General features: G+C 51.0%; 9 protein-coding genes across 9 annotated transcripts; 5 read left to right on the top strand and 4 right to left on the bottom strand.

Moving 5' to 3' along the window:
- The first annotated feature begins 96 nt into the window (after positions 1-96).
- BO83DRAFT_374801 (PEX11 family protein) lies at positions 97-1,613 on the top strand. Its single transcript, XM_025530290.1, has 3 exons — positions 97-491; positions 634-1,111; positions 1,163-1,613. Exons 1-3 carry the CDS (start codon positions 425-427, stop codon positions 1,323-1,325), a joined length of 708 nt encoding a protein of 235 aa, XP_025391942.1. The 5' UTR covers positions 97-424; the 3' UTR covers positions 1,326-1,613.
- Positions 1,614-2,721: 1,108 nt separating this feature from the next.
- Positions 2,722-4,738, top strand: BO83DRAFT_405268 (putative plasma membrane antiporter; the record flags this gene model as incomplete). The annotated part of the gene is made up of 7 exons (XM_025533785.1): positions 2,722-2,776; positions 2,835-2,903; positions 2,952-3,058; positions 3,106-3,279; positions 3,341-4,169; positions 4,219-4,320; positions 4,377-4,738. The coding sequence occupies 7 exons, from the start codon at positions 2,722-2,724 to the stop codon at positions 4,736-4,738; spliced, it is 1,698 nt and encodes a 565-aa protein (XP_025391941.1).
- Positions 4,739-8,282: 3,544 nt separating this feature from the next.
- BO83DRAFT_374799 (uncharacterized protein) lies at positions 8,283-9,149 on the bottom strand. Its single transcript, XM_025530289.1, has 2 exons — positions 9,034-9,149; positions 8,283-8,970 (listed from the first exon to the last, which is right to left on the bottom strand). The coding sequence occupies exons 1-2, from the start codon at positions 9,102-9,104 to the stop codon at positions 8,778-8,780; spliced, it is 264 nt and encodes an 87-aa protein (XP_025391940.1). The 5' UTR covers positions 9,105-9,149; the 3' UTR covers positions 8,283-8,777.
- A 1,115-nt stretch (positions 9,150-10,264) lies between these two features.
- Positions 10,265-12,799, top strand: acuF (phosphoenolpyruvate carboxykinase PCK1). Its single transcript, XM_025530288.1, has 4 exons — positions 10,265-10,522; positions 10,672-10,747; positions 10,797-10,997; positions 11,315-12,799. Exons 1-4 carry the CDS (start codon positions 10,341-10,343, stop codon positions 12,656-12,658), a joined length of 1,803 nt encoding a protein of 600 aa, XP_025391939.1. The 5' UTR covers positions 10,265-10,340; the 3' UTR covers positions 12,659-12,799.
- Positions 12,800-13,355: 556 nt separating this feature from the next.
- Positions 13,356-14,693, top strand: BO83DRAFT_128508 (uncharacterized protein). Its single transcript, XM_025526085.1, has one exon. It carries the CDS (start codon positions 13,678-13,680, stop codon positions 14,551-14,553), a length of 876 nt encoding a protein of 291 aa, XP_025391938.1. The 5' UTR covers positions 13,356-13,677; the 3' UTR covers positions 14,554-14,693.
- A 1,863-nt stretch (positions 14,694-16,556) lies between these two features.
- On the top strand, positions 16,557-18,356 carry BO83DRAFT_374794 (putative mitochondrial dicarboxylate carrier protein). The gene is made up of 2 exons (XM_025530287.1): positions 16,557-17,906; positions 17,975-18,356. Exons 1-2 carry the CDS (start codon positions 17,008-17,010, stop codon positions 18,021-18,023), a joined length of 948 nt encoding a protein of 315 aa, XP_025391937.1. The 5' UTR covers positions 16,557-17,007; the 3' UTR covers positions 18,024-18,356.
- Positions 18,335-20,302, bottom strand: BO83DRAFT_413889 (SUMO ligase MMS21; the record flags this gene model as incomplete). Its single annotated transcript, XM_025534525.1, has 2 exons — positions 19,327-20,302; positions 18,335-19,262 (listed from the first exon to the last, which is right to left on the bottom strand). The coding sequence occupies exons 1-2, from the start codon at positions 20,151-20,153 to the stop codon at positions 18,335-18,337; spliced, it is 1,755 nt and encodes a 584-aa protein (XP_025391936.1). The 5' UTR covers positions 20,154-20,302.
- A 211-nt stretch (positions 20,303-20,513) lies between these two features.
- Positions 20,514-22,932, bottom strand: abd1 (mRNA (guanine-N7)-methyltransferase). The gene is made up of 4 exons (XM_025529019.1): positions 22,690-22,932; positions 20,859-22,420; positions 20,641-20,807; positions 20,514-20,591 (listed from the first exon to the last, which is right to left on the bottom strand). The coding sequence occupies exons 1-4, from the start codon at positions 22,849-22,851 to the stop codon at positions 20,557-20,559; spliced, it is 1,926 nt and encodes a 641-aa protein (XP_025391935.1). The 5' UTR covers positions 22,852-22,932; the 3' UTR covers positions 20,514-20,556.
- A 304-nt stretch (positions 22,933-23,236) lies between these two features.
- BO83DRAFT_453886 (cytochrome P450) lies at positions 23,237-25,013 on the bottom strand (the record flags this gene model as incomplete). The annotated part of the gene is made up of 6 exons (XM_025536927.1): positions 23,237-23,257; positions 23,289-23,455; positions 23,509-23,932; positions 23,993-24,324; positions 24,373-24,555; positions 24,620-25,013. 6 exons carry the CDS (start codon positions 25,011-25,013, stop codon positions 23,237-23,239), a joined length of 1,521 nt encoding a protein of 506 aa, XP_025391934.1.
- Between the last annotated feature and the right edge of the window lie 308 nt (positions 25,014-25,321).

Genomic DNA, 25,321 nt, shown 5'->3' with positions numbered 1-25,321 from the left:
AGTGGATTAGGGAGGATCTTGTGATTGACAGCTTGGATGGTCCGACCAGCCGAGGTTCCAACTTCCGAAGTCTTTCACCTCCAACAGACGGGCGATCGCCGGCCGCTCATTTACCGATCCCATCATCCAGCAGCTAGCCGTCGACCCCTACTACTACTAATATCCTTTTCTCCGCCCCTCCCCCATCTTTTCTTCCTTCCATCCTTGGTGCGGAGTATCCTTTTCATCTCCGTCTGTATCACACCTTGAACCTCTCCTCTCCTCTCCGTCTGCCAGCCAGCCAGAGCTTCGCCTTCCTTTACAGTCCCCACGCCGTCCCGACACCGCGCGGAATTCGACTCCCGCCTTTTTCTACCCTTTCAATAAGTTACCGACACCTTGAACCCTTTCCATCAACCCAAGATCTACACCAGCCATCATCAATATGGTCGCAGACGCTTTGGTTTACCACCCTGCCCTGGCGCATTACCTGCGCTTTGTCGCAACGACGGGTACGTGCCGACATTCTATCTGTCCTGCGCTGCTGGTTTCTCGGCCGGGAGAGAGCAAGGTGCCTCAATGCAGGGGACCTGCCTCTCGTGCTTTTGGAGGATAAATTGATCGTATTGCAGAATATCACTAACCTTTCCACAGTCGGTCGCGATAAAATCCTCCGAACCTTGCAATACTTCTCCCGCTTCTTTGCTTGGTACCTCTACCGCACCAACCGCCCCCAGTCCGCCATCGAGCCTTTCAATGCCGTCAAGAAGCAGTTCGGAACAACTCGGAAGATTCTGCGGATTGGCAAGTTTGTTGAGCATCTGAAGGCAGCTGCTCTGGCCTCCGACAACAAGAACCCCGTTGACCCTGTACTCCGTTATCTCGCCGTCGGCCGTCAGCTCGGCTACGCGGGCTACCTCTCTCTCGACACAATCACCGTTATCGATACGATCGGTGTTCGTAAGCTCGCTTCGGCCAAGCGACTGCAGGAACACGCTTACCGCTCATGGATGGCGGGCTTGGTCTGCAGTGCCGTCGCGGGTGTATACACTTTGTTCAGGTTGCGGGAGAAGGAGAAGACCCTCGACCGCAAGGAAGGCGAAGGTGTCGTGGAAGCTAAGAAGCTTGAGAAGTATGTTGTGTTTTTCCACTCGCCCTGAACAAGCGTACTAACGTCTTTCAGGGAGCGCTCTGCCGCACGCATTCAGCTTATTTCCGATCTTTGCGACCTGAGCGTGCCAGTGTCCGCCCTTGGACTGGCATCTCTCGATGACGGTATTGTGGGTCTTGCAGGAACGGTCAGCAGTTTGATCGGAATCTGGTCCCAGTGGCGGAAGACTGCGTAAGCGGTCGCTGCTTGGACTGCATTGCGGAGATCGATATCAACAAGGCCTTATAGATCGTTCTTTCTGGCCATCACCAAACGCCGTCTGCGCGGGTTGTTGATACTAGAATCTGACGCGCCAGTGAATATCGGCGTGCTCAGACACAGCGAGAGACAAATACTGACGGGTTGGACTAACTGAGCTTTTCATGTGCGAGGCGGGTCCCAGCCATTTATTCAACGGATTCATGTAACTTAGAGCTTATTCCCTTTGTTTGCTTTAGCCAAATATCATTTGTCCTCTGTTGCACTTGTTACTCTCCCGTTAAACCATTTCTTTTTCGGCTCTCTGTCTATCCCGATTTTACGGCTGAAGTTGATGCATCGCTTTCATGCTACACTTGCAGGTCCGAGCCACTATCGGACATGTCAACTGGCCGTGTTTCGCAAGAGGCCCCTTGCAGCCCTCGCATTCAGGCACTCAGGCTGGCGGCTACTCGCAGCAAGAGCAGCCGGTTTCTGAATCAACCTACTCCTCTCCACCACAGTGCATAATCTGACCTTTGTTTCAACGCCAGCGGGCGGTTATGGCCATTGAGCCTGGAATTCTTAAACCAGTCAAATGTCGCCAATTGAACCTTGCCTGACCAACAATCGCCCTCTTTTTCTCCTCATATCTTCATTGATCGAGCTGTCTTGCATACGGGGATGCAGTACCACTCTACCATTTGGCAGACAAATCCAGAGCCACCTGCATCATCAACCCTTGGTATGCTATTTTTGTCTTGCCGCAATCTTATTGTTATCAACATCTTGCTTCCTTCCATCCCTTGTTACTTACTTACTGATAAGACTTCTTTGCTAATAGACTAGATGTTGACACACTACATTGCCCACGGTCTATCACATTCCAAGAGTTACGTACGAACCGGAAGCTTAACCCCAGACCGGCATGCAAATCTATCTTCCGCCCATCGGGATGTGGCCTGGCCTCTTCATTCCTGGTTCATTCCTATCTACGCCTCGCAGCCAAGCTTCGAAGCTGCAATTCCTCCTGCAAGGGAGGCGTATCAGGACCCACAATGTATGCATCCTGTCGGAAGGGTGTGACAGCACCAGGCTCTTGTACAGTATAGTAAGGGGTGACCAGGCGTCCGTTGATGGTCTGGCCGTGCTGTTTGAACAGGCGGCCTCCCCCGACTTTCTACCCTAGCCAGGGCAGAATCTGACTGGTATCTTTGTCCGGCACAAATAACCAACCCATTTACGCCAGTCTCCCACACTTTGACTTTGAATGATTGATGGTCCTCGGTGTCTATCTTTGTTAGGATCCATGCGCGATTTCTTTAACTCGACTTGGGAGTGAGGCTTGTTTGCCCCAGCCGGACCCAGTCAACAGCTGTTTAGCGTTAGCAGGGATGTTACATCCGTTTCTGGACGTTAGCAACCTCAATCTCGTTCTTTCTGTTACAGGTGAGGGGAAGAGATCCAGATTCATATGGTTCAAGTGGGGAGCTAATACCCTACCAAGGCCTTTACATTCTCCTATTTGGCTTCGTCTCCCTGAAGGTCAAACAAAGATGGTACCTTGGTGAAGCCCGTAAGATTCTACATTCTTCATCAAAGGACGCGATACTAATTATCCCAGTGCCTGCCTTCGTTGTTGGCATCTGCTTTGGGCCAGCTGGTGCTAAGTTACTGAACGTTTCTCAATGGGGAGGTGATAGTGCCAACGAGACCAGCGAGATAGCCTATGTAAGATTACCGGGTAAACACTGGAAGAGATAGTGCTGACCTTTCAGGGCTTGACCCGTCTCGTCATTGGCGTTCAGTTAGTCAAAGTGGGATATGAACTACCCAAGAAATACCTGAGGCAACGCATGGTGGAGATGATCATCTGTCTATTACCATTGATGACCATCTCATGGCTCGCAACTTCTGCCTGCGTAAAGCTTGTGATCCCGCACATCTCCTTTGTATGTCTACACTTGCCTCCATCTGTGCTAGCCCTGAAGACGTCTAATCACCCGACGAAAGCTCTCAGCACTCATTATCAGCGCTTGCGTAACATGCACAGATCCAGTCCTGTCTCAGGCGATTGCGAAAGGCCCTTTTGCTGACAACTTCGTCCGCCGCCCACTACGAGAGTTCATCTCCGCCGAAGCAGGTGGCAATGACGGCTTCGGGTTTCCACTCCTGTTACTCGGAGTCTCGTTCTTGCGATATGCCGAAGCCCCAGCCAACACCCTCAGCTTGGAAGAGTTTGACCTGGAACGGGGAGTCCCAGATGTTCTCGGGACAACTGGAGTCGGACGTTTCGGCGGCGGCGCAGGCGTGGCGCTCAAACACTGGGCTATTGAAGGAGTTTTGTACATGATCCTAGTAGGTGCAGCCTACGGTGCATTCATAGGGTTCGTGTCCCAGAAGCTGCTGAAGAAAGCGGTCAAGCACAGGTGGATTGATCATGAAAGCTTTACCCTTATCCCAGCGGCAATTGGATTGCTCCTTGTTGGCACGTGTGGTTGTTTCGGCTCCGACGAGACACTCGCCTGCTTCGTCGCTGGGTGTGTATTGAACTGGAATGGTCTTTATCACGAAGAGATTCAAGCTCGACATGATTCGTTCAACTCGACGATGGAGACCTTGCTGAATTTCGCAGCGTTCATGTTCCTGGGGGCGACCATGCCGTGGGAATATTTCCAACGTCCCCATGATACGGGGATAACACTCTGGCGGCTCTTTGTGTTGGGATTCCTGATCCTCGTGTTCCGTCGCATTCCAGCTATTCTGGTGGGATATCGCTTCATGCCCAAGGTCTGCAGCGACTGGAAAGAGGCACTGTTCCTGGGGCACTTTGGGCCAATTGGTAAGGTCGCATACATTTCTCTGAACCTTATGCTAAGACACATATATAGGAATCGGCGCAGTCTCATACGTCGAGTACACTCGTCGGCTATTCCCTCTCCCGGGACAAAGCGACGAGGAAATCAACAGCATGACAGCCGCGATGGTACCAGGTATGCATGCATTGCACTCAGAAACCGCAGATAACCTTTAATTGATGGTCATACAGTCGTCTACTGGCTAGTTCTATTCTCCATCGTAGTCCACGGTCTGTCAGTACCAGCTCTCAACGCCCTCTACAGCGTCTTCAAAGTACCCCGTATCTGCGATCACCCAGTCACCGTCGTCCTTCTCTCGGAGAACGAACCTCTCCCTAATAACAGCACAATGAATCCCCAACGCCACTCGATGGTCCTCAACAACCGGTTCTCACGGCCATCAGAGAGCGAAAGCGACCAAGAACAGGAAGACAAAGAAGACACGGAAACCATGCTTCGATCGAGAGAAGAGAGTCCCGATCGGAGTATAGAGCGACTTTCAACGCAGTCCAGTCGGTCGATTAGAACCGTGGATATGAGAGACCTGGTGTGATTTTGTACCTCTACGAAGAACGAAGCAATCATCTCTTACTTGTTTATTCATTCATTTCATCTCATCTCATCTTATATTCATCATCATCGTCGTCATCACTCGTCAACGCGTTATACAGCCACACCCCGTCCCTTATTCTAGTACTTATCACATCTCCAAGCACAACCCCATAAACGCCATTTATCATCTCCAGATCGAACCGAAGGTAGTTTAAACAGGGCAGGTCTATTATAAAATATTGTAATTAGCGAATAGTCCCGTTTACCGTGCAGGAAAGAACAAAGAACCACGTACCTTTCCGCAAGATCCACAAGTCTTAGTCTCGCCAGGGATGGCAGCGCCGCAGGAAGGGCAAGCTTGATGAGCACCGGCCATTTTGGAAGTTTGGATGTGTAGAGTTTATCTCGTGGAGGGAAATGAAGTTAACTATGAGTCATCAGTCAGTCAATAAATATTCTGCTTATCATCACCAGAAAATAACTTCCAAGTCTTTTCCTTCTACTCACCTAAACGTGTATGAAGCTAGGAAGCAGGATCTTGACAGTGTACGTAGAAGGTAAGCAAGAGAAGAAAGGGGAAGCTACAAATAGATAAATAGATAGTTCTTGACTAATCCCTCAGCGATGATTCACGCATTTCTGGCTGTGCTGTGCTGGCGAAACCCCGCCACGGCGAGCGCGTGATATTCTTCTTAGTAGTACTTTGCCCCGCCTGATGCGGGATCGGCGGGACGTGATTGGCTACTGGGGTTGTTTGATAAGACAAGAAGCGAGTGTGTGCACGACGCAGATGATTGTTTTTGTTTTTGATTTTGTGAAGAATTGCTTTTGTGGGTGATAAGTCATGGGGAGGGTTTTGGTTGGAGGGGGTGCATTAGGAATATATTTGTGAAATGGTGGGACTGGGTATTGTATCGTGATGATGATATGTAGTGGTGATATTGTTGATGATTTTCTTTCGAGTGTTGTGCATGTGAGTGGGGTGGTGGGTGATCGACGAATGTTGCCTGGTTCAATAATCAAGAGTTTATATGGGATATGGTGTGCTCTTTGGTTGCCTTGAAGTGTATAGTAGTAATGGAGTGGCAGTGGAAACCCCAGGGGTTTACTGTCGAGTTGTGGAACAGAAAATATGTTGACCATCAATGCCAGACAATACGTACCGTCCATAACAGATCCATTTCACTCGGTCTCTTTCTCCACCTCCATATCACAGCTCCAGACATCCACACTCATCATCAAAAACTTAGTAATAACAAAGCCAATGTCTTACCAAGTTCGTTGAGGAATCTGAGGTTGTATTGTCAATAAGACCCGAAAGCTGGGCACCACGTCGAGAGCGTTCCTTTTCTTTCAGCGTACTGCGTTAGATTGGGTCAAGTCAGGAAAATAAGCCTAACAGTAGTGTGCAGGGCTAGAGTTGTTGCTTGGGACAGAAAGTAAGGAAAATACCCTTACCAGGAGACATCGCAGTCAGCCCAGTCATTGTCCACGTCCAGATTCTAGACTCTCATGCTTGCTGAGAATGCCCATGTCGCCGTCACGGGAGGCCATGGAATGGTCTCGCTCAGGTCAGCTTTGCGGGCCTAGCGCCTTGGGGAACTGCCAGGGCGAAGGTAGTGTAGTGAGGGAGTGTGAAATGATAGCTGCATTGGGGTTGAGATAGTTTAGATTGGTTTATAGAAAGACGGAAGTACTGGTTTCAAGCCTGCGATCTGTGGACCGTTCAGTCGGATGCAATGATGCTGTGGATTTATTGTCTTGTTGTGCGGGCACTCAGAAGCTTCTCATTGACCCTATTCTAAGATCTTTTGTTGTTGTTGGGGGTAAACATGAACGCTGACGCGAAAGAAGCAATTCTGGATGAGATTGTCATAATGCGCTATGGTTAGCTGATCCCTGGTAGTGATATGCGCCTATCTCGTCACTTGTTGCTGAAGTGAAGCCGAACAGAATGTAGTACTGCTTACCTTGCTGCGGACACTAGCTAAGGTACACAATGTTAGCCATTAGCGAGGTGGAATAAACATTGTGGTTCATACATAGGCCGGACAGCCGTTTACACGGTATGATAGGCGCGGACTCGGTTGCAATCGAGGTTGAGACGCGAAGTTTCAGAATTAGTGACGGACATGGTGTTCCAAATTGCTTCTGAGAGGGTGCTAGACGAGATGTATCTTTTGCTTGCAGAAGAGGCAGTTTATTGAGCCAGGAACCGAGATCTGGACGGGTTGTCTCGACCTTGTTGATGGCCATCACACAGTCTGGCCTAGCTGGTTGCCAAATGCAGATTATGAGGACGGTATTCTGCGAAGGCCAAGAGCTAAAGATGCAACACAGTGACTTATGTTGTGAATCATACTGGACTTGCATGAATTCGGTTTCCAATACCGACGAGTCTGGAGGTCTGGATGGTGGTTGTGGTCTTCCTGAATTAGTATTTTCCTTTTCCGGATTCACCATATAATTTGAGCCTCTTCTGTCAAATGATATCCCGTGTTTCACCGAGCCACCTCCAATTTGTCTTCTGTTTTTTTTTTTTTTTTTTTTCTGGCAGATATTAGTATGAGTCTTGCCGAAGGACTTGACTAATATTTTGATTTCTTCTTCAGAATAGCAAACTATGAGGTATCGTAGCCAGTCGGCATCTTTGACACAGCAGAAGTTACTCGTTAGAGTGACTCATATTTCAAGTGGTTTCGTCAAAGATATCCTTTGGAGATAAGAGTGTGTGGTCGAAACCACGACGAGAGACACCGCAGACAGCATGTTGAACAGTCCAACATATCCAACGGACACAACTTGCTCCTGCAGGTTACCAGTCTTTCATCAAAATGACAGCAAAGGTTCTCGGGTTATCGTAATCTATGCAGCATGCACGCAGGAGCTACCTGTCAGTGCGGTCTGCAGGTGTCCACACTAGCCTGAACTGGTAAGGAAAACCCGAAGCAAGATAACATGGATTGGCACAGAGAAAAACAACCATCACGCGCACATAATATAGGCAGATGTCTTAATCAGGAAGAGACATGATAATGGTGGCCGGTCTAGATGAACGATTGGAGCTACTTTGCAGACTAGCTCGGTCTGGAGTTCTAACTAAATCCAGCCGAATCCTTCGACTCGACGATTGTTTCCATATATATCACTATGTCGAATATAGAAATATGTCATGTGCACAGGAGGGAATTGGAGAAGACTGTTTCAGTCGCCAGGTTGCGCTTCCTCCACCGTACTAGTTGAGCTAGCTTTCGATAATTGTACTTTATGCTGTAAATGGGAATTCTGTTTTGACTATTAGAAGACCCGACTAAATTACGTTTTTGCTGCCTGCAATAAAAGTACCCTAGTGTATGCGGTTGAATGTCGCATCTACGACCAAGGGTACCTAGTGCGGAGGAGAAAATATATAATGTCACGGTGGTACTGATACAGATGAACTTGATACCCAATCTATTGGATGAACTAGAAATATTGTGGCCTTATTTCTATTCTACCTTGTAAGCATCTACTCCCAAGTGATACAAAGACTGCAGATAACTGCATTGCAGGGTCTGAATGTATGAAATGGTGGCAAAGAAGTCGGTGAAGGCAGATGTATCTAATTAGGCACGGAAGCTAACAACCCGTTAGAGGAGCCGAACTGCAGTTCGTACCCGACACGAAAACCCAATGATAGGTAACACATAAGCACAGAGTAGGACAGGTGACTTTTTTGCGATGGGAGGCTACAATGTTCAGAAACACTCGTATAGACTGCCCATCACCATCAATAGTTCGAACAAACCCCTCTCCAACCATCAGACTACCGAATCCACAAACCGGAAAAGCGTTTAACTACGCTCTAGCCGGAATCGGACAACCCCCAGGGGACGAGAACATCCGGGGAAAGGCCCGCGTGGCCCCGGCACTCCTCGGATGCGGGGTACAGATTGCTGCTGTGGCTCAATAGGGAAAGACACCGCAATGACATCTTGGCTGATTCCAATGCCAGGGCACGATTTCTCCGTCGCATCTATCTACCGTGATAACATCCCGGGCTAGGTGCTCTTGGCTAAGTCGTCATACGCCATTCCTTTGATTGTCCGCGTGGGAGGCAAAAATGGGGGTTCTTTCAGGCACCTGACCAAAGCCGGGGGCGGCAACTCGGATATTCTTGGGAATTCGGAAAGGGGCCAAGTTGATCTATCATGTGCAATTATCGTGGTTGCTACAATGTCGGTAGCCCATTTTCTTATCTACTACTGAGCAAATTAGAATGAATTTTCAGATTCCTATGCATCTCATATTTGAAACCTACCGTCTGTAGATAAGAACTGAGACTCATGTATGAGGGATATTACTGCAGTAAGGAGACGGACGGGCATCCTTCAAGGGTCCACGTAGCGGATTAACGATGGCAAAAGCCCGCATCGGTATGACATGGAATCCCAGAAATGTGACTCGGATCCAGCTGATAGCTCTCATTTGCCTCAATTTACAGTTCACCCGAAAATAATGCTCGAGCCCGAAAAGACGGCAATATCTTCTGCCCATGAGAGTGACGTTGGATTGTCCATCGGTCGCACATGCCGATGTTGATTGGTGGCTGGCAGGAACGTTTCGGGAAGAGGATGACTAAGATGATACCGGAAGCGGGAAAGTGCGGACGAGGGGAACCCGAGATTCTCCCCCGGCATTTCGTCACTCGGAAAAATTCCATTCGCAATCGCTGCTTCTGCTTTTCTGGTCGGGCCCAGACTTGAATGCAGTCCTAACTCTGTCTCCATTATGGGTCAGTTCTCAGCCAGTCCTGGAAATGCATTACACACGAGTCGCCTGGTCGGGTATAGTCTAGCCCTCCTAGCCGAAAAAGAAAAAAAAAGAAGAAAACTCCTTTTTCCCCCCCGCAATTTTCCTAGTCTAGCTATGGGAGTTTTTAGTTATCGCCTCTAGACTCCGTCTTCTTGCATTGAGCTCATTCAACGTCACCACTCCAACTCGTCCCATCTACCCGTTTCCCTACGTCCATTGTTATTTGTTCGGCCAGCCAGAAAGAGTAGACGGTCCTTTTGTCCTTGGAACTGAGTAAATTGTAATTGAATGAACGCTTTGCAGCATCCATTCACTCGATGATCCGGTGGTGGCTGCGCGCGGCAGGCTCCAAGACAATCACATAATAATAAATACCTCGTTCCCGTAGCGCCGGGGCCACGAATTCCCACTCTGCATCACTAGTAGCTTAAGCGTCTATCCCTGTACTCCAAACCACTCCAAACCTGCGTACCAACTCCCACTAGTGCCGTTGATGAGACATTAATTCATCATCCCCTGACGCGCTATCCGTGATACCGCCTCAAATCTCTGATCCTGTTTCCGAAGCTTGTGTTATTTGCTCAACTCTAGTTGGTGCATCCGTCATCCCTTCCGGGACCACCTCGTGCCCACATCTGGGGTTCGGAACTTTTCGGGCTTCGATTCGAGGCATTTGTCTTCCTTTTCCACTCTTCACGATAACCATCGCCGTCGAGACGCGGTCTGCTGCCCCGACATCTTCCGTGGAACGGTGGAGTAAACATTCCCAGCTGCGATTCCACACGTTTAGGCGTCTTGGATCTCCCATCATGAGTCCTGCGACAAACATTCATATACCCCCCGTTTCCCCCGCTGAACCTGGTCCTCTTGCTTCAGATTTCTTCCAACAGCAACTCGCAAAACAAAGAAATAATAACTATCATTCTACCTCACTAAGAAACATGGTTGCTGCTTCGGTGAATCGCACTGCTCTGCACCCTGGTGGTGTTCAGTATGTCTTGTCCTTTCCTTTCTACCTACCCGTTCCTTTCTTGATATGTTGTCGCATTGCTCGGGGTTATCCTCAACCACTCGCGCAATGCGTCGCATATCATGCCATGACCTTGTCTGGTATAGACCGATGCTAACATGACATTCCAGGCCGGGTAAGGGTCACACTGAGCTCGAGGAAGAGCTTCACGAACACGCCCACATTGACTATGACCGCGTTGCTATTGTAAGCTCAGCTGTCGCAAATGTTTCTCGAGCCTTGCTAACCAAGATAGATTGCCAACCCTGCTGTCCCTGCTCTCTACGAAGATGCTCTGGTCTACGAGACTGGTACCGCTATCACCTCCAGCGGTGCCCTGACTGCCTACTCTGGTGCTAAGACTGGTCGCTCTCCCTCTGACAAGCGTATCGTCAAGGAGGAGACCTCCGAGAACGATGTCTGGTGGGGACCTGTCAACAAGCCCATGACTCCTGATGTACGTGCTTTCCGTTGTTTTCTTATTCATGGTTCTTCTGCAAGTGCAATATATCGCGCATGAGGATCATCCCTTGCATGGACCCGCAGCTGGCATGAACCCAAGCTTTTCTGGCAGCGCAACGGGAGGAAAGAAATGCCTCATTATAGACTTTTTGAGGCATTTTTGATCTTGCGACTGCTGTGCGACACAAAAGTTTGGGTTTTGTCCGGTTGTGTTCCTGAGAATGCTTGTTTCACCAGGTTGCGCCTGGTCGGGGTTCTCCAGATGACGTCATCCGTGATCCGGACTGTTGCTAACGGCATCCCGATTTGCAGGTCTGGCGCATCAACCGTGAGCGTGCTGTCGACTACCTCAACACCCGTAACCGCATCTACGTTATCGATGGTTTTGCCGGATGGGACGAGAGATACCGCATCAGCGTCCGTGTCGTCTGCGCCCGTGCCTACCATGCTCTCTTCATGCGCAACATGCTTATCCGCCCCTCCCAGGAGGAGCTGAAGCACTTCCACCCCGACTACGTTATCTACAACGCTGGTTCTTTCCCCGCCAACCGCTTCACTGAGGGTATGACCTCCGCCACCTCCGTTGCCATCAACTTCGCCGAGAAGGAGATGGTTATCCTGGGTACCGAGTATGCTGGTGAGATGAAGAAGGGTGTCTTCACCGTCCTCTTCTATGAGATGCCCGTCAAGCACAACGTCCTGACCCTCCACTCTTCGGCCAACGAGGGCAAGGATGGCGACGTTACTGTCTTCTTCGGTCTTTCCGGTACTGGCAAGACCACTCTGTCTGCCGACCCCAACCGTGCCCTGATCGGTGACGACGAGCACTGCTGGACCGACCGTGGTGTCTTCAACATCGAGGGTGGCTGCTACGCCAAGTGCATTGGTCTCTCTGCCGAGAAGGAGCCCGATATTTTCAACGCCATCCGCTTCGGATCCGTCCTCGAGAACGTTGTCTTCGACCCCATCTCCCGTGTTGTTAACTACGACGACTCTACCCTTACTGAGAACACCCGCTGTGCCTACCCCATTGAGTACATTGAGAACGCCAAGATCCCCTGCTTGTCCGACAAGCACCCCTCGAACATCATCCTCCTCACCTGCGATGCCCGTGGTGTCCTTCCCCCGATCTCCAAGCTCACCACCGAGCAGACCATGTTCCACTTCATCTCGGGTTACACCTCCAAGATGGCTGGTACTGAGGACGGCGTCACCGAGCCCCAGGCTACCTTCTCTTCCTGCTTCGCCCAGCCCTTCCTGGCCCTGCACCCCATGCGCTACGCCCGCATGCTGGCGGACAAGATCTCGCAGCACAAGGCCAACGCCTGGCTGCTCAACACCGGTTGGGTTGGTGCTGGCGCTACCACCGGTGGTAAGCGTTGCCCTCTCAAGTACACCCGTGCCATCCTGGACGCCATCCACAACGGCTCCCTCAACCAGGTTGAGTACGAGACCTATGATGTGTTCAACCTGCACGTTCCCAAGAGCTGCCCCGGTGTTCCTTCCGAGCTCCTCAACCCCAAGAACAGCTGGACCGCCTCGACGAACTTCTCCGACGAGGTCAACAAGCTTGCCAAGCTGTTCAACGACAACTTCGGCAAGTACGCTGACCAAGCGACGCGCGAGGTCATTGCGGCCGGTCCGGTGCCTCAGTAAATTGTTTTCCATTCTGTTTTTCCATTTCCTTTTATCTGCTTTTGATATCTTGCATGGCGTGCTGCGTTTCCAATCATGGGTCATTTGAATCTTCCACTACCATGTGTGGCCTACCCCGGCCGGCGGGGAAAATACCATTGGCATTTCCTTTTGGGTTTTGGCTTCTTTAGAAGTCGCGGTAACAATTAGAAATTGAATTCAAAATATACCTTCAATTATCTACCACGTAAAATGAATTGTAAGAGAATCACCGTAGCAAGCCTTGAATCCACAGCGGGTCACGGGGATGAACAGGGGTCGATCTCTTGACTCCACTTGTGATCGCCATTTAGCGTCTCCGACTTGTCCCTTCTTCTCTGCAACTCTGCTCTCCATCCGTATGCCATCTACAACTGCTTGTAGCCAGCAAGTCTAACAAGTTTCACATAAAGGCCTTTTTCAGCCACCCTCATTCCACCTTAATCTTAAACATGCAAATTTAATTGCAAGCTGCACGCTGACACGAATGGGCTCTGTAGGCTTGCATCAACCGACGTACTTCACTCTCCGAGGAGAAACTTTGCAATGACTGGCCTACACTTAAGTTGCTTTTCTTGAACTTATTACATGCTACGTGCCGTGCCATCAGAACTATATTTTCACTCCTGATTCTCCGATTCAAACAAGGGGGTAATGCAAACATCAGAACCTCAAAGCAAGCTAATGCTCTTACATCTTCACGATGGGTCTTCATAGGACTACTCGGACGATTGAAAGTTTCTCCTCCACTTTTTAGTGTCCAACCTCCTTCATGAAGGAATCCAGCAATCCCAACCGGGAAAGTGAATCGAAGAGTTTGTTGGTTGTCAGTCATACAATTGAGACATTATTGACAGATGTTTGATATCTACGTCCGAGGAAAAGACTTGTGGAAGGATGTCCACTATGGAATGACCCTCGAAGAATCTTCTGACTGTTACAGACTCAAACGAACATGCTAACTTGAGTAACATTATCGGACCTGATTTCCCAACACCGCCATGCGGGTGTTCGAACCGAAGCTTCTGCCGGATGTTCATAGGTTCCGCGACACCCTGTATCTCGCGCAGACAGATGCGGATGGCAGGGAACCGCCCATGATCATGTCAGACTGGTGCAGCTACTTCGCGTTCGGCGTAATCATCGATCTTGGATTCCGCAGGCTTGCAATTTGCTCTGCAGCCAGCAGTCCCAATGTGCGCTGTACGCTGTACTATATCTTGCGCTATCATCGCCTGGGCAATAGTATGATGGCAGACGCGGCGAGTATGTCCATATGCGTCTTCAGTCGGTTGACCAAGGCCCGCCGTTGCTGTTCGGTCTCCTGTTTCGGTAGATGCCACACTCAGATTCGGATTCCACTTCCGTCAGCCTATGCGCGAGTCTTCTACCTCGCAACTACCTCATGCATACGAGAAACTGGCGTACGAAATACGGAACGCATCTCCCATGGCAGCGATATCCGCAGCAGCCCATTGATGCAGCAATGTACGTACATTCAAACCTGCAACAAGGCGAAGCTACGCATCTCACCAGCCGTGGCAGCATGCCCGTACCGTCGGGTCGAGGAAGACAACAAAATCATAGTGGACGGCTGTGTGATCCCAGCCGGGTGCAGCGTCGGCACAGGCATTTATAGTATCCACAGCCTGCTGGATTGCCCTCGCCAAATACGTACCCCCCAGAACGATGGCTGCCCAAAGCAGAGTCAAAGACACATCAATCTCGGCGTTAACTCGGCGGCGTACGTGCCATTCTCGCAAGGCACGCGTGCGTGCATCGGGCGACATCTAGCGCAGTTGGAGCTCCAGATGACGTTGGCAAGTATCATGTGGAGAGCTACGACATGCGACGGCCAGCCACGACCGCCGCAATGATGAGGGCAGGGCACGCGGGGCAGGCATTGGGCGAACGAACGCGCAGAAATTCCAACGTTACGAGCAGATCATCAGCAAGAACGACGCAGAAGATAAACCGAGTCGGCTATTCCGCCGGATACAAGGAGCAATATAGGCCGCCAGATGAAGAGATGATAGCCTGCAAGGGACAATACTCCGATATGAGATGGGCATTCCAGCGAGAATCGGCTGTTTTCTTTGCAGCTCGCTTGTGGCAGGTAGTCCCCACAGACAGGATCGTAGTCTAAGCCCCAGTAGCTAATCCGCCTGGGGGCCTGGACCTCCTGACAGGGTAACCAGCCAGTCAGCAGGCTGATGATTACTCCTTGCTGGGTCCTGTCCCGGGAGAGTACCCGAGGGATAGAAGTGAATCTCACCGCGCGCGACTACCGATACCCGCCTCACCCGCTCCGGGATCCCGAGATGTGCTGCCGCCAGGGGGGAGTGGTTGCCGCGAAGGTATCCGTCGCCCCATTTCATCCACTATCGAAGATGCAGTATGGAGAAAGCTGTGTTTTATTGGGATAGTTGGGGATAGGGAGGACCCTTTTTTTTTTTTTGAATTGTAATTCCGATACGACGTGTATTACTACTAACTAGCTAGGTTTGATGGGTCTGTTTGTTGCAGGTAAATGTAGATTCCCAACAACTTGTTGACTCCTGGAGGCAGTGGGCTAGGAGATCAGTGCTCCGGCATACAGCCAACAAACCCTTCCGACCGAGTCATCCACATTGCCGGCTACTTGACTGGGACCCTGTGATTTGATCGTAGTTGTGTAGTCATCACATTGTCACTGAAGTGAGGACGGAGGAGATCTTCTCCGGCTGACTGTGGCAGGCAGCACAGGGGAAGATCCGAAAGTCGGAGGAATCGGGAGAAAGGAGATAATCCAGCATATAGTAGGAGATCTGAATATGATTATTCCGGGGGGTGCATTATTGTTGTTGTAAGTGATGTTGTGAGTGGTACCATGTTTCTATTGCTGTTTCTCTACTAGTATTCTGAACGGTAGCTAATGAGTATTCTAGTGTTTGGTGAAGTCGAGAAAAAGAATATGTTATACGACCAGATATCTCCGAAGTGACAGACAGTACCTACGTTAGACTGATCGACGAGAACCAAGCTTTGGGAGAAAAAAATAATAACAATATTATTCATGCTGCATTATTACTACCGACATTACTAACCCACTTGGCAAACTGGGGAAAGAGGAGATAGGAGATAACCTCGGGAAGGCGGCAAGAAGCAGCGCAAACCGGACCGTTCTCGTGGTTAGTCCCGATTTGGTTTAGTGGGGGTTGTGGGGAGATTACGGTAATTACTTTATGTACGTATGATGGATGAATATTCCCCGCCATGACGTTTTGGTATTAGCTTGCTGTTTTGTATCTATTTCTTTTTTGTTGAATATTTGCAATACGCGGCATATTTGGAAATAAATCGTACTGTTATGAGAAGAGAGAGACAGTTATCTATCAGTAGAGACAAAATGAACAACTTCATCATAGACACAAAACATATGAATGGAATATCACCAGACGTGGCAACCCCGCATTTTCCAGCTGGCGGCATCGTGCAGCAACTAAATACTCTCCCAATACTTACTACTGAATAATATACTACTAAATCCCCAACGATCGCTCGGGCCTTAAGTTTGGCATCGGCTAACAAAGTGGGGATGGAAACAGTTGCCCAGTCTGGAGAAGATTATTCGAAGTGTCAGTCAAGTAATTACTACTTACTGCTGGATTCCCTGGTCGGCTTCTCGGATAGAATCAATGGCATACAAATACATCATCGAATCCCCGTCAATGCTACCTTGACTCATGCATCAAGTTATTATAAGTATTAGAATCAACCCACCCAGGATACTTGCTTGCTTGCTTGCTTCCAGTTGTACAACCTTGCAACAAGATTAAATCCATTCACTGCACACACACACACACACTCTCTCTCTCTCACTCTCTCTCGCCTCCTCACTTCTTCCTTTCCCCATCATCTGACTGTTCTAACTTGTTCTACTCCTCCTCAAAAACCGGTTCACCACTTCCTACTCATTCTCGTCGGGCCTTTTCGTGACTTCGACCGGGTTCCCCTCATTTGCCCAGCTGTGCTTCCACGGTACGTTGAATCTCCCCTCCCGCCCTTTTCACGTCACGGTCGGTCATGCTGAGTGCCTGGCAAAGAAAATCTGTCTTTTCTTTGCTCCGCCAGGCACTTCGTATCCTTATGGCTAGATGGTCTTTTCTCCCTGCCCCCACCGCGTATCGTGTTATCTGTTGATTCGTGTTTCATCCTTCGTTCATCTGTGTTCCTCCTCTTAAATCCTTCGTTCGGCGCGTCTCATCCGCCCTCACTCCTCATCAAAAGTTCTCCGTATTAACCCTCGTTCACCTCTCTAGATCTGGTGTGAATCCTGCTTCCTCGTCAACATGGCCTCCCCTACCGCGGCCAAAGAGCCCCAGCCCGCCATGGATTTCCTCCATCACCCTTACACCCGCGCTGCTCTTCCCTTCGTGAACGGTGGCCTCGCTGGCATGACCGCCACGGTCGTGATCCAGCCTATCGACATGATCAAAGTCCGTTTGCAGCTCGCTGGTGAAGGTGTGCGCACCGGTCCTCGCCCGTCTGCCTTTGGCGTGGCCCGCGACATCATTGCCTCAGGCAAGGCCCTCGATCTGTACACCGGTCTGTCGGCTGGACTGCTACGCCAGGCCGTCTACACCACCGCCCGCCTGGGATTCTTCGACACCTTCAGCAAGACTCTCAACAAGCGTGCCGAAGCCGCCAACCGCAGCGTCACCTTCGCCGAACGTGCCGGAGCCGGTCTCGCTGCCGGAGGTATTGCCGCCATGATTGGCAACCCGGCCGATCTGGCGCTGGTGCGGATGCAGTCCGACGGTCTCAAGCCTCCTGAGGCGCGGGCCAACTACCGCTCCGTCATGGACGCGCTCTTCCGCATCTCCAAGCACGAAGGTGTCCCGGCTCTGTGGGCGGGGGCTTTCCCCACCGTTATCCGTGCTATGGCACTCAACGTCGGCCAGTTGACCTTCTTTGCCGAGTCCAAGGCCCAGCTGAAGAAGCATACTAGCCTGTCGACTCAGAACCAGACCTTTGCCGCGTCCGCTATTGCCGGATTCTTCGCCAGTTTCCTCTCCCTGCCTTTCGACTTTGTCAAGACTCGTCTGCAGAAGCAGCAGAAGGATCCCAAGACCGGTCAGCTCCCTTACAAGGGCGTCTTGGATTGCGCGCGCAAGGTCGTCCAGGAGGAGGGCTGGTTGCGGTTCTACCGCGGTTTCGGAACGTACTATGTGCGGATCGCTCCTCATGCGTTAGTGTCTCCACCTTTTGCTGTTACTAGTACCTTAGTAGTGCCGTTGGCTAACCCCAGACCCACAGGATGGTGACGCTTATCGTGGCCGATTATCTGAACTTGATTACCAAGTAGGGTGCAGCAGCTGCTTGCCTCAACTACTTGACTTGACTTGATTTGATTACAACGTGCCGCGGTTTCTGTCGTTTGCAATGATGATTATTGCACAGGTGCGGATCTGGTTGCACTGTCTGGAACAGATGCAGGAGAAGATCGAAACGCCTTAATGATTGTGGATGGAGGATGGTGTTTCGATGGATGGTTGATGTTGTTTCAATGGCTGTTTGTATTTATTATACCCGTGTTTTGCAGCTACCTAGTGATCTAAATAGAGATAGGCAATAAAAGTCTACTCTGATGGCAGTACTCAGGTAACTGTAAGTAAATCACTCATCATACATAGAATCATACCCTTCCCCTTCTTCCTCTCCATCCAAATCAACTTCCTCAATACCGACCATCGACCCCGCCCTCTCCTGCTTAATCCTAGCAGCAGCAGCAGCAACAGACATCCCCCTCTCCCTCTTAACTCTGATCCTCTCCTCCCCATCATCATTATCATCCTCACCACTGTTATCATCATCATCATCATCCCCATCATCAACCTCAACCGCACTCCCCCTCCTCCCACTCCTCTTCCTCTTCCCCCCACCACCACCACCCACCTCCTGATCACCATCATGATCCTGACTCTCCCCCAACATCTCCCTCTCCCTCTCCCTCAACTCCGCCATCTCCGCCCTCTTCACCCGTCTCACCAACACAGGATCACTCCGCAGATCAAACTCCGTCAACTGCACCTCACACACGGGACACTTGACGCTGCGCACGCGCTTCCTCGCTCTCCCACCTCCTCCTCCTGCAGATCCAGATGATCCCCGCGGATCAGGCACCATCTGATTACTCCCGCTAATCATGGTGAATATCGCCTCGCGCTCGAAACTGTGTGGGCATTTCGTGCTGCTGACTGGGTCGCGGAAGGGGAGGAGCGTCAGTGGACATTTAAGGGAGATGCGTTCGGTTTGGATGGCGATTTCGTCGTCTTCGGAAGCAGAGGGGGAGGGGGAGGGGCGGCGGGGTGAGAGCGGGTGGTGGTGGTGGTGGTTTTGGTTTGTCTGGTGGATGTAGATGTGGTGGTGGTAGTGGTGGAGGTAGATGGGTGGTGGGATGGAGGTTGTGAATGGGGATCTTCGAGATGAGAGAACCATGTTGATGGGTGAGGTGGAGGAGGGATCTCGTCGCCGATGTGTTTCGCTTCGTGGATGATTTTGTAAAAGCCGATGTAGGAGTTGTTGGTTGTGTAGCTGCCACAATCTGTGTTAGTAACTCTGCAAACATAAGGTAGCATGGAGATGGGGGAGGGAGGGTATGTATGTACCGTCTCGTCAAACTCAACCCATTATACTCCTCCATCTTGCCCTGTAATTCCTCCTCAAACTGCGCCAGGAACGGTACCGCGCCCTCTTCATCCTCATCTACATCCCCACCCTCCTCTTCCCCATCCTCTTCTTCCTCCTCCTCACTACCATCCTCCTCATCACCACCACCACCATCACCCCTCAACCTCCTCCTCCTCCTCCTCCTCAACTGCACCCCCCTCTGACTCCTCCTCCTCACCCCCCTAACCCTCATCCGTTCAACAACACCCCCCTCCAACCCCGCAATCACCCTCCCCACCTCTTCTCCCCTAACCTCCTTATCAATAACCCCTCGGATAGTCTCCTCCAGGATCTTCGTCGTCGCCTTCACTCTCTCTTCAAACTCTTCAATTCCATTGTCATCATCATCATCATCATCATCATCATCATCATCATCCCCACTTTCATTCCCTTCTTCTTCTTCTTCTTCTCCCCCCTCTCCGTTATTATTTTTTCCGGAGGTATGAGAGCGCAAGTTTCTTTTCCGTTCTTTGGCCTTCTTACTCCGTTCCTTCGCATCCGTTAACCGCTCGTTAATCTCCCCCGCCGCATCGGTGAGTTTCTCCTGGGCGTGCTGGAGATGCGTTTTCAGGGTGGAGGAGGTGTGTGTTGCGAGGAGGGCGGAGAGGGCGGGTGCGGTGGTGGGTTGGTGCGATAGGGTCGTCAGGGTGCTGGTTGGGGGTTCGTAGGGGGGCAGAGGGGGGGTGGATTCTCGGTCTCTTCTTCGGGGAGTGCTGGTGGGTGCTGGTGCTGGTGCTGGTGCTGGTGGGCGGGAGCGTTTGGGCATTTTTGATGTCTTATCCTTTCTCTGAGTGGCAGTGAGGGATGTAGTGAGTGTAGTTCAAGTGGGTGTGGGTGTTGGTAGTTGGTATAGGTGAAAAGGGTGGAAGAGGGGGCATATGGTATATGGTATATGGTATATGGTGTAGGTTTCTTTGTTGTATGTTTCTTTGATGCTAACTAAAGATTGGCTGATGGATAAAGATAAGTTGAAAGACGCGACGCGATGCGATGCGTGGCGCTAGGCTGTTTTGGGAAGGGTTCTTTATCTTATCGATATCATTGCAACTACATTTTTATCTATAGGATGGAGTATGGAGTACTCCGTAATTATATGATAGTTGTCTTGAAGTAAATACAATTTCATGTCCATTACATCTATTTACCCTCATTCTAATACTATGTATCCATCACACCTTGTAGAAGCAAAATGCATGGTAGAAACCTGTCCTGTTAGCGTACACCCTCTCCAGCTGCAGTAAAGGAATACTCACTGACTGCCTCCTGCTCCTCCGGCGTCATAGTCAACTCGCCCGTCGTGCGATCTCTCACGCCCATCCGCTCGCTCAACGGCCCCAGCTCCGGATCGTCCTTCTCATCCCGCCACACCTCCATGAACGGCTTGCGGTACTGCAGCTCCAGATTGTACTCCTCCGTCAACCTGCTTTATTAGTACCGTAATTCATGGTTCGCGGTCATGGGATGGACTCACGCTCGAAACGCCTCCCACGGCACCACATACTCTGGGATCTCGCCCACCGCTTCCTCCATAAAGTAGCTGTACTTCCATCCGAACGGCGGCCTGAAGATGCCATCCTCCGGGGTATCCCCAGGGAATTTCACCCGATAGATCGAGTTTCCCCATTCTGCCTTGGCCTCCTCCTCCACCTCACCATCTTCCGGCTCAGCATCCTGCTTCGCCGCTTCACGGTCCTTGCGCTTGGCATTGAACTCGGCCACACGGGCACTGATAATGTCCGAGTTAGGACACACGCCGATGAACCGGCCACCCTTCTTCAAACACCCCGCGACATTGCGCAGCATCTGTCGGGCCTTCTCTTCACTCTCAAACGCATAATGAATGGCAAACATAGACGCCACCACATCGAACCCACCCCCACCCCATCGCGACGCCATCATCGACCCTCCCGGTCCAACATTCGGATCCACTCCCACCTGCTGAACAATATCAATATCCCCCAACCACTCCCCAAAGCAATCCTTCGACCGGAACTCGCCATGAAACAACGGCGGCCCTCCCCTCCGCCCACCACCACGCGGTCCCCTGCCCGAACGCATCCCCGCATACCGCTCGCGCGCCTGTATAATCGACACCTCCGCCGGATCCAATCCCACGTACAGATCCACCGGCTGCGGCGCAAGCTGCCACTTGCCCAGATCACCACCCTTACCACATCCCAAATCAATCACCAGCAACCGTTTCTCCTCCATCGGCGGTGGCCCAGTTCCATCCGCCCAATCCTTCGTCCCAATTGCCCGCGCCACGAACTCCTCATCCGGCGAGAACTTCTGAATCAAAGTACTCTTCACCCAATTATTAAAACTGCGTAGCCCCTTAATCTTACTCTCCGTCTTGCGCCACTCCCGTCCTCGCTGCGGAACCGCATTGTAATGCTGTCTCACGATATCCGTCACGCCTCGGCTCTGCGAGTTGCGCATCGCATCTTCTTCCAGCGCGCGCTCCCGCTCCTCCTGTCGCCGCCGCAGCGTCTGCGGGTCCACGAGACCTCGCCGCGCTCCGCCACCGGGTCGTTTCCGCTGACGCGCCTGCACTTCGGGCGACGGAGACCGCGGAGGAAGGGGCGGTGAGGGGGATCGGGGCTGTGGTGCTGCGCGTGCTGCTGTCTCGTCGCCATCGCGGCGCGAGTAAGCCGAGGGAGGTGCCTGGCCGCGTTTCCGGAGCTTCTGGTGTCGTTCTTCGAGTCGCTTACGCTTTGAAATGAAACGGTCGTTCGCTTGGTCGGCGGGTGGCTGCTGCTCCGACGTCTCGTCCTCGAGCTTGCGCTTGTGGCTATTGGCCGCAGGGGAGCTCTGCTCGGCGTAGACATCGGCAGACCCAGAGCGAGAGTAGTCACCCATTTTGTTTATCTTGTGTTTGCGACGTGATTGGGAGGAAGGAGGTGTCGGGATAGGTGGCTGCTGCTGCTGCTGCTGTTGCTGTTGCTGTTGCTCCGGTTGTTGAGAAGACTCGGTGGTGGTGGTTAGGGGAAGAGGAAGAGGTTCACTCGTAGAAGTCACAGTAGGATCATGAACCTATATGAAAAAAACCCAATGAACATCCACAATCAGCGTCAGATATCCTGCAATGGAAAGAAGATGGAACACTGAAAAAAGAATGTCGCGAGACAATCAGACGCGCAGGAGCATTTTCTTTCCGGAGTCTTTTATTTGCGGGAAGAATAAGTAATCACCGCCTCCGCCGAGCGTAAGCGCCACTTTAGTTCGCAGTGGATGAACGCTCCACTTATTCCCTCCACTGCAGAGAACCCTCGACTTGATACATATAGGAAAGTTTAACTCACCGGTTTCGCTTCATCCGTCTGAGATGGTGTTGCTTCGATGGAAGCAGACACTGGCGCTGGTTCAGCAGCAACCACAGGCTGCTCCTCCCAGCGGTCTCGGGCGGGATCGTACATGCTGATGCTGGGCCGTTGGCCTGTGCGCTGTTCCTCTTCGGAGGCCATGATCAAAGTGAGACGGAAGTAAAAAGGATAGATATCATGATACCTCCCATGAAAGGGGTAGTAGTAGTAGTCTAGTAGCAGGGATAAAGCAAGTTGGAAGTCAGACGGAATTCGAGCTGCTATAAGTTTGAGTTTCCTTGGTTGAAACCCCTGCCTTGAACCGTGTTTCCTGCCTGGCCGGATGCGGCCTGTGAATGGAGTGAAACAGTAACGGTAGATGCCTACCATCATTAGTTACGACATGACATCCTACTATTCAGTGTGGAGTAACACAGTTCTGTATTGGGGTTTATCTATCTATCTATCTATCTCTTTGTGAAGAGAAGACGATACTGTGGAATATGTGTTGTGAAACAGTCTAATGGACCTGTTCCTCCCAGTGTATCTAGCGGTTCTTGTCCTTCCCCTGGGGGAAACTCAATGTTGAACTGCCTCACGATTGTGGAAACAAGCAGTCGCATCTCCATCATCGCGAATGCCTTTCCTGCGCAGGAGTAGGTGCCGCTTGAAAATGCGTTGAGCGCATCTTTGTGGACGACTAGCTCTGGCTGGGTGGACCATCTTTCTGGGATGAACTCGTCTGGACGGGGGAAGTTGCGCGGGTCTAGACGTGAACGATGTCAGCTACTAACTTCACAAATAAGGTTAGTACTATACCTCGTTGAACTGTATACGTCGGCACAGACACTATCATTCCTGGGGGTATATAGACTCCTGCCGTTCGAAGACCCTCTGGTCCTGTCTCGCGCTGCAATCCGCTCAACACAGCTGGACACAGACGCAGACTCTCATTTATACACCCCTCTAGGAACGGTTTCTTCACCAATGCCGCATGACACAGCTCCTGTCCAGCAGGCACAGCAGAGTCTATCTCCGCCTGCAGCCGACGTAGCTTCTCTGGATGTCGTGCCAGGAGATAGAACAAAGCATTGAGGGTACTGGCAGCCGTGTCACTGCCAGCCGTAATAGCGAGCTCTGAATCGCGAACAAGATCCCCATCAACGCCACCTATAGACTGGTCGCCCTTCGAGCTTGACTCCTCGATCAAATAGCTGAAGAGATCCCGACGATCAGTTTCGACCTGAACCAACATCAGCCTAAACAATCCACAACTGATACTAGACAGTAAATGCAACAATACCCTACTCCTCTCCTCCACACACTGCGCACACCACTCCAACCATCTATCCGTAAACCGCCTTACACCCACCATCCCCCGCATAAATATAACCAGCCAAATCGAGCTGAGCAAAGCACTTGCTCCGCGTCCCATTTTCCTCATCATCTGCAGCATCTTCGGCGGCTCCCCATGCAGCATGTTGAACGATTTCCCAAACGCAAATATCCCCATCGAGTCCCATGCAAACCCATCAATTAGCGCTGTGGTCTCCTGTGCTTGCGATGATCGCGATTCAATAACCTGGACTATATCTTTGCAGTGCTCTAGGAGATATGGTTCGTAGCCCGCGAGTGCTAGTCATATCAGCCACGAGATACGTAAAATAGGTATGTGAGCCATACCCTTCGACGTAAACCCCCGATCCCATAACCTCCTTCTCTTCGAATGAAACGCCTTATCCCTCGCCATCTGCAACGATCGATGCGGATAATGTAGATCGTAGAATGGTCCCTTGACGCATGTCGTACCCACGCCGTAAATGTCTTTTATCGCAGATGGATCGTTGATCGAGATCTCCCTAGGTTCTATCTAATCCGTCAGATACTGTACAAACTCCACACAAGAAACAAGGGTAGACGGGAAAAATACTAATCCGAACAACATCCCCATACACCCCATGCAACTCCTTCACTTTAAGATACCATTTCGCATCCAGCACTGTATTTTTGAAATCCCACAACGCTGTGACCCTTGCTAACTTTGGACCTGGAAACCCGTCCAGCGCGTGGAAGAAGTATCGATAGATCGCTATAGAAGCTAACAGCGAGGAGTGGAAGGTCAGTATCGTTAGTCCGATCCATTGGGATATCTCTCTGTATCCGAGGATGAAGAGGGCGAGTTGACTGAGTAAAGGCCAGAAGATGAGGCAGTTGGCAAGGAAGACGACGTGTTTTTCGAGGTCGGCGTGGATGAAGAAGGTTAGATGGGCGGTGATGCCGAGGATAGCGGAGATGAGGGCTGTTGGGAGGAGGAGTGGAGTCATTGTGTTGTATCTGGGAGGCTGAGGTAGGATTGGGACTTGAGTGATGATGAACTGTAGTGTAAGGGCGTGTATGAGGGTTGGGTAGAGTATAGGAGAGGTAAGAGACCCCTGCTTGTTAGATTATGGATTGAGTTTGGGATGAATTGGGCAGGTCTGACAATTCATGCATAAGCTCTGTTTGTTAGCTCCAGGACAGTAAGCATAGACATAACAGACTAATCATGCGAGCAGGTACCGCTCCACAGAGCTTGTACATAGACAACGAATACAAATCACACTGTCGCGATGATGGCTGGGTAAGAGGAATA

This window comes from Aspergillus eucalypticola, assembly GCF_003184535.1.
Source record: "Aspergillus eucalypticola CBS 122712 chromosome Unknown BO83scaffold_3, whole genome shotgun sequence".
NCBI classification, from domain to species: Eukaryota; Fungi; Ascomycota; class Eurotiomycetes; order Eurotiales; family Aspergillaceae; genus Aspergillus; species Aspergillus eucalypticola.
The sequence above is the reverse complement of the archived record's forward strand: the minus strand, read 5'-3'. Positions and strand labels throughout refer to the sequence as shown.